We start from the raw sequence: 12,732 nt of genomic DNA, 5'->3' as shown, positions 1-12,732 counted from the left end.
GTCCTTAAAATATAAACCACTATCCATTCCTACTTCATAATAGACTACCTCATGGCCAGAGCGAGGAATCACTATGTTGTTAGTGTTTTTTTAAGGGATAGTAGTAAAATAAATAAAATAGAATAGAATTAATATAAAATAAAACTAACACAGTGGAGTTGGACCAGACAGACAAACATCAGGAAAAGAGCCCGAGAGAAGGCACAGAATCAGAGACCTAGTGCTTCCGAGGACTGAGATTCATGGGCTCATTCAGTTTCTCTAAGAATGTTCCCAGTCTTGGAAGAACTGCATTTAGAAAAAGTGTTTTGAAGACTTGAGTGAAATGCGAACTTTTCAGCGGAGCAGAGGTGTGATACATATATTTTAGGTAGACAAAAAGGAGTCACATTCTTAGGAACACTTAGAGACACGGTCTGTATTAGTGGAGGAATCATACTCTGGCTGACTTTTTTTTTTAAATCTCAGTAACTACATTTTTATTTAAGTAAATTACTTTTGAATTAAATTCTTCCACTAACATAAGGAAGCAAGTAATTTATTTGAAAATCAGAGGAAACAGCAAAGCTATTTTCATATTTGGAAAATGGGGACGAGATTCATGCTGAAGCTTGGTGTAGCCTTTCAAATGACTATGAAAACTGTTAGTAACTTCAGGAAAAACTAACAAACCAACCTTTTCTTATGAAGCAGATCTCACTTTAAAGAAGAAAGCACAAGGCACCACATTCTCTTTACAGTCTGAGTCACTAGGACAAGTGTTCACAAGACTTTCTCAACATAAAGTCTGTTGTGTTAGAGCTGAGAGATTTTTCAATTCTGAAATTGAAGTCTCTTTAAGAAAAGAATCAGCTGTTGATTTATGGTGTATTTTATATAACTAATATCATAGACTTTTACTTGAGGAATTAAAAATACAGCATTTTTACTTAGAGAGTTTTGGGGGAAATTTTTTAGTGAATTGAATGTAATTGTTTCTGTATTGTAGGTATGTGACTTTCTAGGTTACAGAGGTGTGGCTTGATTTTTTTTTTTTAACATAAAAAGACACAGAAGATCCCAAAATAGTGTTTAAGTAAAATATTTCTAAAATTACCTATTTAATTTTAGAGAACCAGTATACTAACATGCGGATAAGGGGGAAATGGAACTCCATGTCTGCTTCTAAAATATGCCTTTATATATTACAAGCTCAAGATGTCAAATGTCTCCATTTATGTGTTTGTCTTAGCTGTATACTTCGAAGGACCTTCGTAATACTGTGAGATTCTTAAAGCGTTAGCTCATTTGCAACTTTCTCACCTAAAATTCCTTCAAATAATGAGTTTTGGTTACTCCTGTTGACTTTATGGTCAGCTATATAAACTAATCAGATTGCTATGATATTAAGGCTGGTTTATACTGGAGAGGAATTTACTTTTTAAATAAAATTCTCAGTACATCCTTACACATGATGCTTTTACAAAATTCAATGTTATTTTCTTCATATTTCTGAATTTTACAGACCACTGGGATAATTCCCTGGAGTTGACTGGGAGACTTCCATTGAACAGAAAATGCCTGATAAATCTGACATGCATTCTACTGAGTGTCTGCCCTTGAACTTGAAAATGGAAAAGTGGGAGAGGGACATTATAGTTTTGTTCTTAGCAAGTTCTCTTGGTGAAATTGTCACCGGTCTGGTTTGTTTTGATTTTAGACATATACACATCTTAGGTCCATGTATGTTTTATATTAGAGTAATCAGTGTTGAGGTTTATCTGTTTATCTAGATTATTTAGCTTTCTGACCCATAATTAGTACTTGACTGTTTATTGGGCCCATACTATTCAGTAAGTATGGCATATGAAATTTTGTACATTTTGTATTGATTTAATATTAATGTTAATGTAAGATCTTTTGGTGCAATGTGTCACATCTGTTTTGTATTCCTCTGTTTAAAAGAAGTGGCAGTATGGAATTTAAAGGAATATTTATTATCTGAGTGTTTTTCTTTGCAACAGTTTCCCCTAAGTTTATTGAGAATTATAACCTCCAAGAGACAGTGAATCACTTGGCAAATTCTCAGGTACCCAGCTACTAAAGGTCACAGTTAACTAAAATTTTAATTTACCATTTAAGTTCCCTTCACTTAAAATAGCTATAACTTTGGAAATTTCTGGAAATAATATAAAGTACATTTGTGGAAAGATTTTTTTAAATATTATTTCCTTTCAATAATGGGTCCAGGCTGCATTCCGTTGATTGATAATTTTTTTTAGAAAGGACTTCATTAGGTTAATGTTGGTTGTGTTGAAATGGTGCTTTTCATAGCTGGTTACTGGATAGTGCTCTCCAGTGGTAGTTTCATGACCCTTTTGGAGACCATGGATTTCCTTAAATAAGCAGTGAAAGCTCCAACCTATGTTCCTAGGGCACAGTATGCATAAACACAAGCATTTCACATGTAGTTTTAAATAAGCCTACCTCTCCGTCTGCCCATTCAGAAGCCAGGTAGGGAAGCGCTGCACTGAAGCTGAAGTCCCCCGCACACTGAGGTGCTTCATTTTTAGATTGTATTTATTACTTTGTGAGGACATGCAGGCATGTGTGTCTTGGCTCACTGGTGAAGGACAGAGGACAATTTTCAGAGGCCAGTTCTCTGCTTCCACTCCCTTTCTCCGTGAGTTCTGGCATTGAATTCATTGAACTCGGGTTGGTCGTCAAGCTTGGTGACATGCTTTTATCTGCCGACCCATTTCACCAGCCAGTGTTTCCTTCGCTTTATTTATTTAATGCTGCGTTTTGTCTTTGGTCATCATGTAGTAGAAGATGAGGATAATCTAGATCTTATGTTGGAGGGAAAAGCACAATTTTCTTTTAGTTTAAACTTGGTCTCAAATTAAGGAATGTCATATCTTGGACATACTTTAGATTCTAAAGAAGCAAACTCAGTCTCTCTTTGGGTCAGGTGAGGATGGGGGGCGGGTATGAGCTCTTAGGGACCTGTTGTTAGGAAAGTGGATCTTAGGAGAGGTGCTGGCAGAACTGGGCTCTCCTGTTAACGAGAGCAGTGCAGTCCTTAGCAGTTCCTTGGTTGTGATGGTCCAGAGCTCACACTTGGGGACAGGCGGTTAGGATACAAACCCCGTCCAGTTGTTCATCAGCTGTAACCGTGACCACATTGCCTGACTATAAATAGACCTGACTCGCCAGCGAGCTTATTTCCATGGAGGACTTGGTTTCGTGCTTCAGCAGAATTTTGCTTTGCTGCCTCTTATGCTGTCCTGATTGTGGCGTCACTGAGGAACGAAGAGCAGCTGTGCTTTTCAGCAGCGGTGCCCCTATTTCCTGTCTTCAGACAGTCTAGAGCAGTGAGAAGAAGTTCTCAACCTTTCTAATGCCCCCAACCATACAATTATCTCATTGCTACTTCATAACTGTCATTTTGCTACTGTTAGGAAACGTAATGGAAATGTCTGATATGCAGGCTGTCAGGATATTTTAACCCTAAAGGGGTTGATACCCACAGGTTGAGAACTGCTGCTCTAGAATAATCTCAAGTGTTAGAGACTTACAGTTGTCACATTTCAGTCAGGAGTTTTCCATTTGATTTCTTAGGGTTTGATTATTAGCAAAGGGCAATATGTTAAACATTATCAAAGTTTGTCCCAGATGGATGAAGTGGAGTTTGAGGAACCCAGAATGAGAGAGGTTGCTAAAAGAATAAAAATTAGACACATGATTCTCTTTGAGTCCTCATACCTGGATGGTCATGGGACAGAGCTGAAGGTCTTTTGGGTGCTGAAAAGTAGATGGTGTTTCTTAGCTTTCATGTCATAAATAAGCACTCCATTTTAAAATGTTTGATGAACCATGCGCTGTCAACCACTGTAACAGTGGTGCCTGTGAGATTGTTCTCACTGGTTTATAAAGTACTTGGAGCCACAGAAAAAGGAAGAGGGTGATCTGTGTGGTGCATTGATTAAGTAAATGATGAACTGACTGCTTGAATTCCTGCCTAGAGGGAAAGCTTCAGGTTTCCGGAAGGGATGGTTCTGAACCCTTCTGAAAGGGGGTGGTAGCCTAACTGACCTTCCTTGTTCGTGTACATTGCTAACTAGAGCCAGGTCATAGCAACTGCAGCATCATGGCAATGGCCTCTACTGCATGTTCTCCCATGCACATAACTACCACACCTACGACTGTATACTGCCCAAGATGCTTAGGGTGCTTGATGCAGATGGAATTCATAGATGCCAGTCAAAAATGCCTCCGAAACACAGGGGACCTAAGCCTGCATACTTGCTCTGCAGAAATGCAGATAAACATATCTCAGTGCTACTCTATATGGTGGAGTAGTCGATACTGTGGGTTTTGCTGACCTCTGCAGAGAACACCTTGCCTTGGTATTTTCTTGTAATGCCTAGTTCCATTCATTTATTCTCTCGGGCCAGTTGGAACGATTGGAAAAAAGTGTTCCCACTTTCTGTCTTTTCAGTATTGTCAGTGAAGCAGGTGCCTCCATCTACAGCGTCAGCCCTGAAGCCAACAAAGAGATGCCCGGGCTGGACCCCAACCTTAGAAGTGCAGGTGAGCAGACATGCTCCGTCACATGGCATGGGATTATGATAGTCTGGATTTGCATATGTGACCAACTAAATATCTTACATACCATGAAAATGTAAAAGATATGCCACATGTATAAAACTTGGCACATTCACATGCATTATACTAATACCAGGAATTATGAAAAAACACAAGGAAGAGTGCTCATGCGTTTTTAACTACCTCTCAGTACTCTAGAATTAACGAACATTTAACACAAAAGTCTTATTAAAATTAAATGCCAGAGTCAATAATAAGGAAAATAGAATTCTTATAAAATAATCATTATAGCGTTTTCTTGGCAGTAAGTAGCATAAACACAAAAACGCACTGCCAGTGTGTGAACGTACATAGACTTTTGTTTTATTGCTAAATGCTTGGCAACTGGATATTCTCTCTCGGCCTCTGATTGAGGCTGTCATGGTAATGCACTGCCTTAAAAAGTGTGCCTTTCTTTTATTTGTTCTTGATTGTTTTGATGTCTAGGACGTGGAATAGTTAAAATTTTGTAATTGAACATTAAAATGCTTTGAGACATCCTGAGAAACTAGTTGGTATAAATAAAATTTTTGAGTGGTTTTCTTTGTAATGGGGGATAGTTATGCTATTTTCTTAAAAATTAATATTTTAATTTTTGTCCTTAAATATTTTCACTGACTTTAGGCTTTTTTTTTTTAACTCTATACCTGGAAATATTTTTGCTTTGATCCAAAGCTTTAAAAAATTTCTTTTTTTAAATCTGAAAGACTCTGTTGCTTCTCTTAGATAATTGTTGAAATGAGACAGTTCCCTGGGTAAACTGTCTTCTCAAATCGTGCTTCTTCTGTGATGGCTCCCCTATCACAGTAGCTCAGCCTCCTTCACCTGCTGCTTGCCTTGGAACAGTGCTAGTGATGACCACGGTAGCAGTGCGAATATCAGTCATCAGTGTGGGAGCTGCTCATCCTCATCTCTCTTACTCGGTGTGCAGGAAACATCAAATTTGGTACTTTACCAAGATTATTCTTCCCACTTTGCAAAAGGAGAAATTAAGGCTTAAAGAGGGTATACATTTTGTGAGTGTCCTTATAATATTTATATGTAGAATTTCTGAATAAATGATAGTTTTATTTACTTAAAAAAAAAAAGGTGAAAGAGCTCTCCAAGTTGGCTTTATCTTCCAACAGAGTGTTAGAAAGAATACTTTTGCCATAATTTCTGGGAGGATATAGTCCCTTTGGCCTTCAGACTGCTAAAGAAACTGCTGTTTCTTCCTAAGTACTGGCCCATGCAGGTGCACAGGTGTGCTAGAATTATAGTAAAGCCAGATTACAGTGTCCAACAATGCCCTCTGCAGAGAGAGGGTTAGAAAAAGGCAATGAGTAGCATGAATCTTGAAAGGTTCTTATTAATAAAATCAAGCCTGAAGCCAGGTACTGGGGTCAGCACTGGAAGATCAGAGAACCAGAACAAGCCACAGATTCCTCACTTTGGCAGTTCCTCAGCTGATCTTGTTTCCTCAGACTGGAAGCCTCCGAGTCCTCATCCAAATGGATCTCAGCTGAACTGCTGCTCAAACGCCTAAAAGCTTAACCAGCCTGGTTCCTGGTTTCCATGCTTTATATACCTTTCTGCTTTCTGACATCACTTCCTGGGATTAAAGGCTCGTGTTGCCATGCCTGGCTGTTTCCAGTGTGGCTTTAAACTCACAGAGATCCAGGTGGATCTCTGCCTCTGGAATGCTAGGATTAAAAGTGTGTGCTACCACTGCCTAACCTCTATGTTTAATATTGTGGCTGTTCTCTTCTCTGACCCCAGATAAGTTTATTAGGGTGCACAATATTTTGGGGAACACAATATCACCACATTTCTCCTTTTGTCTGAAATTAAAAAAGCTTATAACTAATACAAGAAAAACTATATCCAATAAGTATATACAATATATAAGTCAAGAATTACATTAACACTGTCTAGTCCATTAACATTTGACAGATTCAGACAAAAAACTCCATTAATATATAATGATGTCCAGTCCATTAACATTTGACAAATTCGAACAAAAAAATTTTCATTACTTATCCTATTTAAAACAAGTAGTTTCTTTTAAAAGTAGATTCTATAATTGACCTTTTGTCTTATATCCATATTAACAATGCTCTGCCTACTCCGATTACTCTGATGTCAAAGCGTACCTAGCTGAGTCTTCAGTTGTAACAGACTGCAGGTATGCCTTCCTTTTATCTCAGCCTGCATCTACGCAGAAAGTGAAGAGATTTAATTTATTCTCAGGACGCTCAAGTCCTCAAAGTTTGTCCATGAGGAAAACAGTCAAAGAAGCTTGGAGTCTCCAGTCTTGGTTCCTAGGACCGACTTATTTTTTGAGCCTTTTTTTTTTTTTTTTTTTTTTTCTCCCAACATCTTGCTCTTCCCTGGTAATTTGTGCCCAGGATGATTTCTTACTTCATTTCCGATCTCAGCACCTAGGTGTGGATTTTACCTTTAACCCCTTTTATACTTTAGATATAATTTCTCCCGATGAGTGTGAATGAAGTTTGTTCCCTGGCATGGCAATGTTGATAGATGATTGAACCTTAGAGAATTGGGGCCTAGTCCTGGGTTGAATCAGAAAGCTGTCACCTTCAGAATGGGCAAACACTAGTCTCTAAGTGAGTACATTTTCGTAAGAGTGCGTTCATAAGTGCCACACCATGTTCTTTGTCCCTTCAGCATGTGATGTTCTTCTCTTTCCTCCACATCATAATCCATTTGGTCCTCACCAGAAGCCAAATAGATGAGGCAAATCAATTAGGCTTTCCAACTCTACAACTGTGAATTGAATTTGAATGAGCCTCGTTTTAAAATTAGTGACCCAATGTCAGGTATTTTGTTACAGCAACTGAAAACAGACTGATATAAATCCTCCATAAATTTGCTGTGCTGGATTATAACAGAATTGTAACATTTTATAAGCATTAAAAGGTATCTGGAATAACCTTCATAATGACATCCTTATCAGCTTATTGAAAACAGTTGTTCTTGTATTAAATGTGTGTGTCCCCTTCAGTAAATACATTGCACATAAGAAGTGTTAACATTGAGTTGATAGAACTAGTAGATTTCTGAGTTAACACAGGAGAGTGAATATTGCCTTCATTTTTTTCCTTACTTCTGAAATCCTAAAAAAAAAAAAAAAGACAGAAACATGAACAAATAAAAACAAAGGCTAAAAGAGTGAGACGAGAGAGCAGCAGCAAGTTCTGAGACCTGAAGCCCGACCGATGAGGCGTCAGTGAGCCAGGCAGTCCAACCAAGTTGGGTCTTAGGATAAGATAATAGACCCACAGTCAGCCAGCTAGAAGATTGGGGCACACCACTGATTCAGACACTGCTGTGGAGCACTTTGGAAGTATGTTGGGGAGGGTGAAGGGGGTGTCTAAAGGAAGAGGGTTGGTTGAAAGTCTGTTTCAAAAAGTGATGAAAGCCGGGTGGTGGTGGTGGTGGTGGTGGTGGTGCATGCCTTTAATCCCAGTACTCAGGGACTTCTCCACCTTAGATGGCATATTTAACATGTTTTTAGCAGTGGGGCCTGAGGTTGCGGAGAGTAACCAATAGCTTTGGCAATAGCCTGTGATGTTAGGAGATGTTCATGAGGCCCCTTTGGCCAATGATTCAACAAGATGTTCTTGGCACTGGAGGTTATACTTGGTGACAAAAGATGTCTTGGCACATTGTCTCCTCTATTATTTGGTGACTCCATTTAGATTCCTTTCTTAGATATAAGTATTTTAGGAAGCTTCTACAGCAATAGGTTTCCATACTTCCAGGTTTCTTGATCATGAATTGTGATGGTGTGGATTAGAGCCAGTAGGTGGATTCCAGAGCAGACTCTGTATACCCTACAGTCATATTTAAATCACTCAAGTGTATTTACTAGCCAGCATAACATGGCTGTCTTTTTATAACATTCTAACATCCATTTATTACTACTAAGAATATTAGATATGTCTATTGATAACAATGCAAGGTTATTTGAAGCAAATTCTTTAAAGCAAGAAGCACTCTACCTATGCTTTTTTTTTTAAAGAATGAAAAGATAATTGTGTGAGAATTGGAGCAAAATGTTTTGTTATTTTTCTGAATCTGTAGTCCTTTCTATGTGTGTCTTAATAATGCCTGGGAGTCTTAGCCAGGTGTGGTAGCTCATGTCTATAATTCCAGCTTTTAGGAGGCTGAGGCAGGAGGATTATCATGCCCACATAGTAAATTCCAGGCTAGCCAAGGCCACAGAAGGAGACCTTGTCTCAAAAATAATAAATAATGCCTGTGCTCCTGGTGATATAATTAGGTCTGAATATTACATTCATTCCTTTTTGTGTAGAAAAAAGAGAGAACTTTGAAATTTAATTAAATTGGAGGTGGGCACTAGAGGGATAGGATTAAGTGTTTGTATCATGAGGAACTAACCTAAGTAATTATCTGAGTACTGCTTTTCACATTAAGTCATACTTGTTTTCTGATTCTGTTTTTTCAGTTTCCATAGCAAGACGTGTTCAAGATCCATTAGCTGAGCTAGTGAAAATTGAGCCGAAGCACATTGGAGTTGGAATGTACCAGGTAAAGCAATATGGATCATTTAATTTTTGGAATCCATCAATACAAAGAGCATGCTTAATCCTGGCATTGTATTTAACCATTACTTGGAAATAGATTTTCATTTTCAAAAGTTTTACAGTTGATAGGAAGGTAGTTAAAAGTTGCAGCTATCAGGAAAAGAGAGAATACTTATTTTTCTTGTCTTAATTATTTTTAAATTAATTTAAAGGTTTAAAAATTAGCTGTAGTCAGATTTAAAGACTTTGAAAACATTAGGCCAGGCATGATGATGTAACAACATTACAACTAGGTACTTGATTTGGAGAGCTGGTCTTTTCAACTCTGTTCTAAAAATGGAGGGAGTGTGGGCCATTGGGCTGTGTGGCTCTTTGTTTAAACCAGAATGAACTCTTGCTTGTTTCTGGCCTCCTGGGAGAAGCCTCTGGTATTTACTGTGACCTTTTCTGCATTCATTTCTGTTTGGTCATTAGTAGTTTTCAGGTGTGACCCAGAACAGTCTAAAGTCCTCTAGCTGTTGCTCCAATGCCATCATCATTGTGGTTTTTGTAGATACTGTATTTTTCAATTCTTGAGGTTGAGTGTATGCACTGAATGATTGAGGACAGCTGTAAACCTTGACCAATTGGAGCCATGGTGGCATAAGAATGGTATAGAGAGCTTACGTATATGGAGGCCAGGAGACTCTTGTCAAAAGTATTGCTGAGGATTGTTCAAAGAATTGTTCTGCTGTATGTTTTATGCCTTGGTAGAGACACTTTATGGATAAAGATCATTGGTTCCACCTTGAACATGTTGGTTTGAGATGCCTAGGAGATATCCAAGTTGGGGCTATTTGTCTAAGAGAAGTAGCCATGCTAATCCAGAGTGCACATAGTTTAACAAATAATGAAAGTGATTGAGGTGCTAGACTGAACCACTGTGTTCTTTAACCGCACAACCACTCCAGTGTGTCCACACCCACGTTCCATGAGGTAGCAGGAAAGACATGTGCATGTGAGGCTGTACCCAGGGAAATGCACATGGCTGTGAGGAGCCACAAACATAAGAAGGAGTCCCATCAGTCGGTGGAACTCAGGAATTTCTGAAAGATATTAAGCATGAATAATAGTATAATTACATAATAATTATAATATAATAACAGTATATTATACAACAACAACAACAATAATAATAATGGAAAAAGCCTGGTGAAGCTACAGCCCAGAACACATACAAGTCATTTGTTAACACAAAAGCTTGAAACCAGATAATGTGTTAGGGAAATTATTTGCCATAAATTTATATGTATTGCATGTTAATTACATATTTTACTTTTTAAGAGTTTGGATTATTTCCTTGCTGATTTGTAAACATTTATATGTTGGTTTATTTGAAACATTTACACAAAATATCTAAAGAGCCTGTCCGTGGCATGTCACCATTAAAAGTTCAGGCTTTTGAGCCACATAAACTTGCAAGTGCCTATTAGTCCAGGTACTGGAATGATTCATAAGAGTTCAGAACTTCCCTAAATACCATAGCAAGGCCCTGTCTCAACTATAACAACAACAACAACAACAAAATTCAGGTTTTTAAGGAAGATTTATTAACATGAGGACTCACTCTTGATGTGATGTTTTCAAGTTACACAGAGTTGGTGATACAGCAGTAAACTGAGTTTCAAAATGCAGCTGTGAACTTCTGTGGAAGAAGAAGACAATACCTGGTAGGCTGGATATGATGAGAGATTTTCAAATTGTCTGTAATGAATATGTATTTTACTGTAAAATACATATGCATTTCTATATCCCAGCCTTTGGACCACGTCATGTTAAGTCTTCATGCAATGTATTTTCAATACAATTATAGTAGGCCTGACTTTCTTTTCATTTGGGTCCACTTTGTGATTTTGATGTAAATTTCATCCTGACTTAAAACACAAGAACAGCCAGATAAACACTGCTGACTGAGAAAATGAAAGGTGTTCACAGAAGTTCGATGAACTAGCAGAAACTCCAGTGTTATTCCAGTGGAAACTGAAATGCTTTTGGTTTAATGGCAGCTAAGATCCTTGCGGCAGCGCTCCAATTCTTGTCTGAGAAAACGAGGAGAGTTGATTTTAAAAACACATGCCTGTCATTATTTCTGGAGAGCAAGGCAGCCAGTGTGGTCGAATGACAGCATATCCTTGATTGACCCCTAAAGACTTTGCTGGAAAGTGGCTTGGTGTTGCTCCCAAGAAAACACTCCCAGGCGAGAGCAGGATGACGCAGGGCTGCCTGGGCTGGGCGCTGTGGGATGTGGGCAAGGACGGCTTAACTTGGCCTCGTCATACCCTGAGTTTCAGTTTAAATAAGTTGCATTTACCGGTTCTTCTTTCTTCTTGGGACTGTGTTCTTGCACTTTCCCACTCGTTAGCACTTGATTTGGTAAAGTGTCTGACCAGGGAAGTTGCAAGGACTCAGAGCAGCCCTCTTTCCTCTTCTTGCCCTTCTGTTAGATCATTTCATGATGTTCCAGAATGAAATAGTTGTGCAAACCATCCTTAGTCCTCACTCCTGAGGATGACCAAGAGTCACTGTAAAAGGAAAGTCACCTGGCCATGGCACTCCATGTCTTTTTGGTAAAACCTCACAGGTAGCAATTTGCATGTTCTCCTCTCCCGCTCTGTGGGATCAATTCTGGGCACAAACAAACAAATAAATCAAAACAAAACAGGCAGCTCTTCATGGAAAAGTACGCCAGCACTTCCAGGTAACCTGCAGGGCTGCTCAGTGTGATTTTGTGTAGGTCTGTAGAGGTAAGGCTTCTCTTCTTTTTGCTGTCATTTGCTTAGCTATTTTAAAACACATTTGAACTGCTGAGTAAGGTGTCATTGTAGAGTGAGACTCTTCTGAGTCTACCCATAGTTATCTGGGTGACTTGCTTAGATCTTCACTGTTACCATTATTAGCACTGACACTCAGGCAAAGGAGAAACAGAGCACTTCCCAAACCAAGGCATTAGCCACTGTGCTGAGTGGTTTGTATCAGCTTGATGCAAATCTAGAGTTATCTCAGTTTCTTCAGCTGAGAAAATGCCTCACTTGGACAAGACTGTAGGCAAGAGTTCTTGATTAATACTTGATAGAGGAGGGCCCAGCTTACTGAGGCGGGGCCACCCCTGGGCAGGCAGGTGGTCCTGGGTTCTAAAGAAAGCAGGCTGAGTATGCTATGAAGAGCATGCCAGTAAGCAGCACTCTTCCATGGTCTCTGCTTCAGTTCCTGCCTCCAGGTTCCTGGCTTGGCTTCCCCTAATAATAGACTGTACCCTCTGAGCCAAATAAATGCTCTTATCCCCAAGCTGCTTTTGGTCAATCACATGGTCTCAATCACAGCAATAGAAACCTAACTAAGGTAGATACATAGGTAAATTTCCTGCAGTCTCATCCTTGACTAGAGCAGGACACAGGCTGTCCTGCTTACAGAGTTACAAAAGACATTTAAAAGAGCTTAGTAGTCAAGCTTTCTTCACTTGTGACTTAACTGAATGTAAAGGAGTAAGTGACCATGACAAACAGTGGGAGCCAAACTC

At 39.0% G+C, this 12,732-nt stretch overlaps 1 protein-coding gene across 3 annotated transcripts in view; it reads left to right on the top strand.

The window, feature by feature from the left end:
• Srbd1 (S1 RNA binding domain 1) overlaps positions 1-12,732 on the top strand; it is a 181,446-nt gene that overhangs the window by 100,112 nt on the left and 68,602 nt on the right. For all 3 annotated transcript variants that reach the window (XM_006986498.4, XM_042266841.2, XM_042266840.2), the window contains exons 15-16: positions 4,481-4,572; positions 9,098-9,180. In XM_006986498.4, the coding sequence (XP_006986560.2) occupies positions 4,481-4,572; positions 9,098-9,180 (175 nt within the window). The remainder of the gene's footprint in view (positions 1-4,480; positions 4,573-9,097; positions 9,181-12,732) is intronic.

This window comes from Peromyscus maniculatus, chromosome 22 (genome assembly GCF_049852395.1).
Source record: "Peromyscus maniculatus bairdii isolate BWxNUB_F1_BW_parent chromosome 22, HU_Pman_BW_mat_3.1, whole genome shotgun sequence".
NCBI classification, from domain to species: domain Eukaryota; kingdom Metazoa; phylum Chordata; class Mammalia; order Rodentia; family Cricetidae; genus Peromyscus; species Peromyscus maniculatus.
The sequence above is the reverse complement of the archived record's forward strand: the minus strand, read 5'-3'. Positions and strand labels throughout refer to the sequence as shown.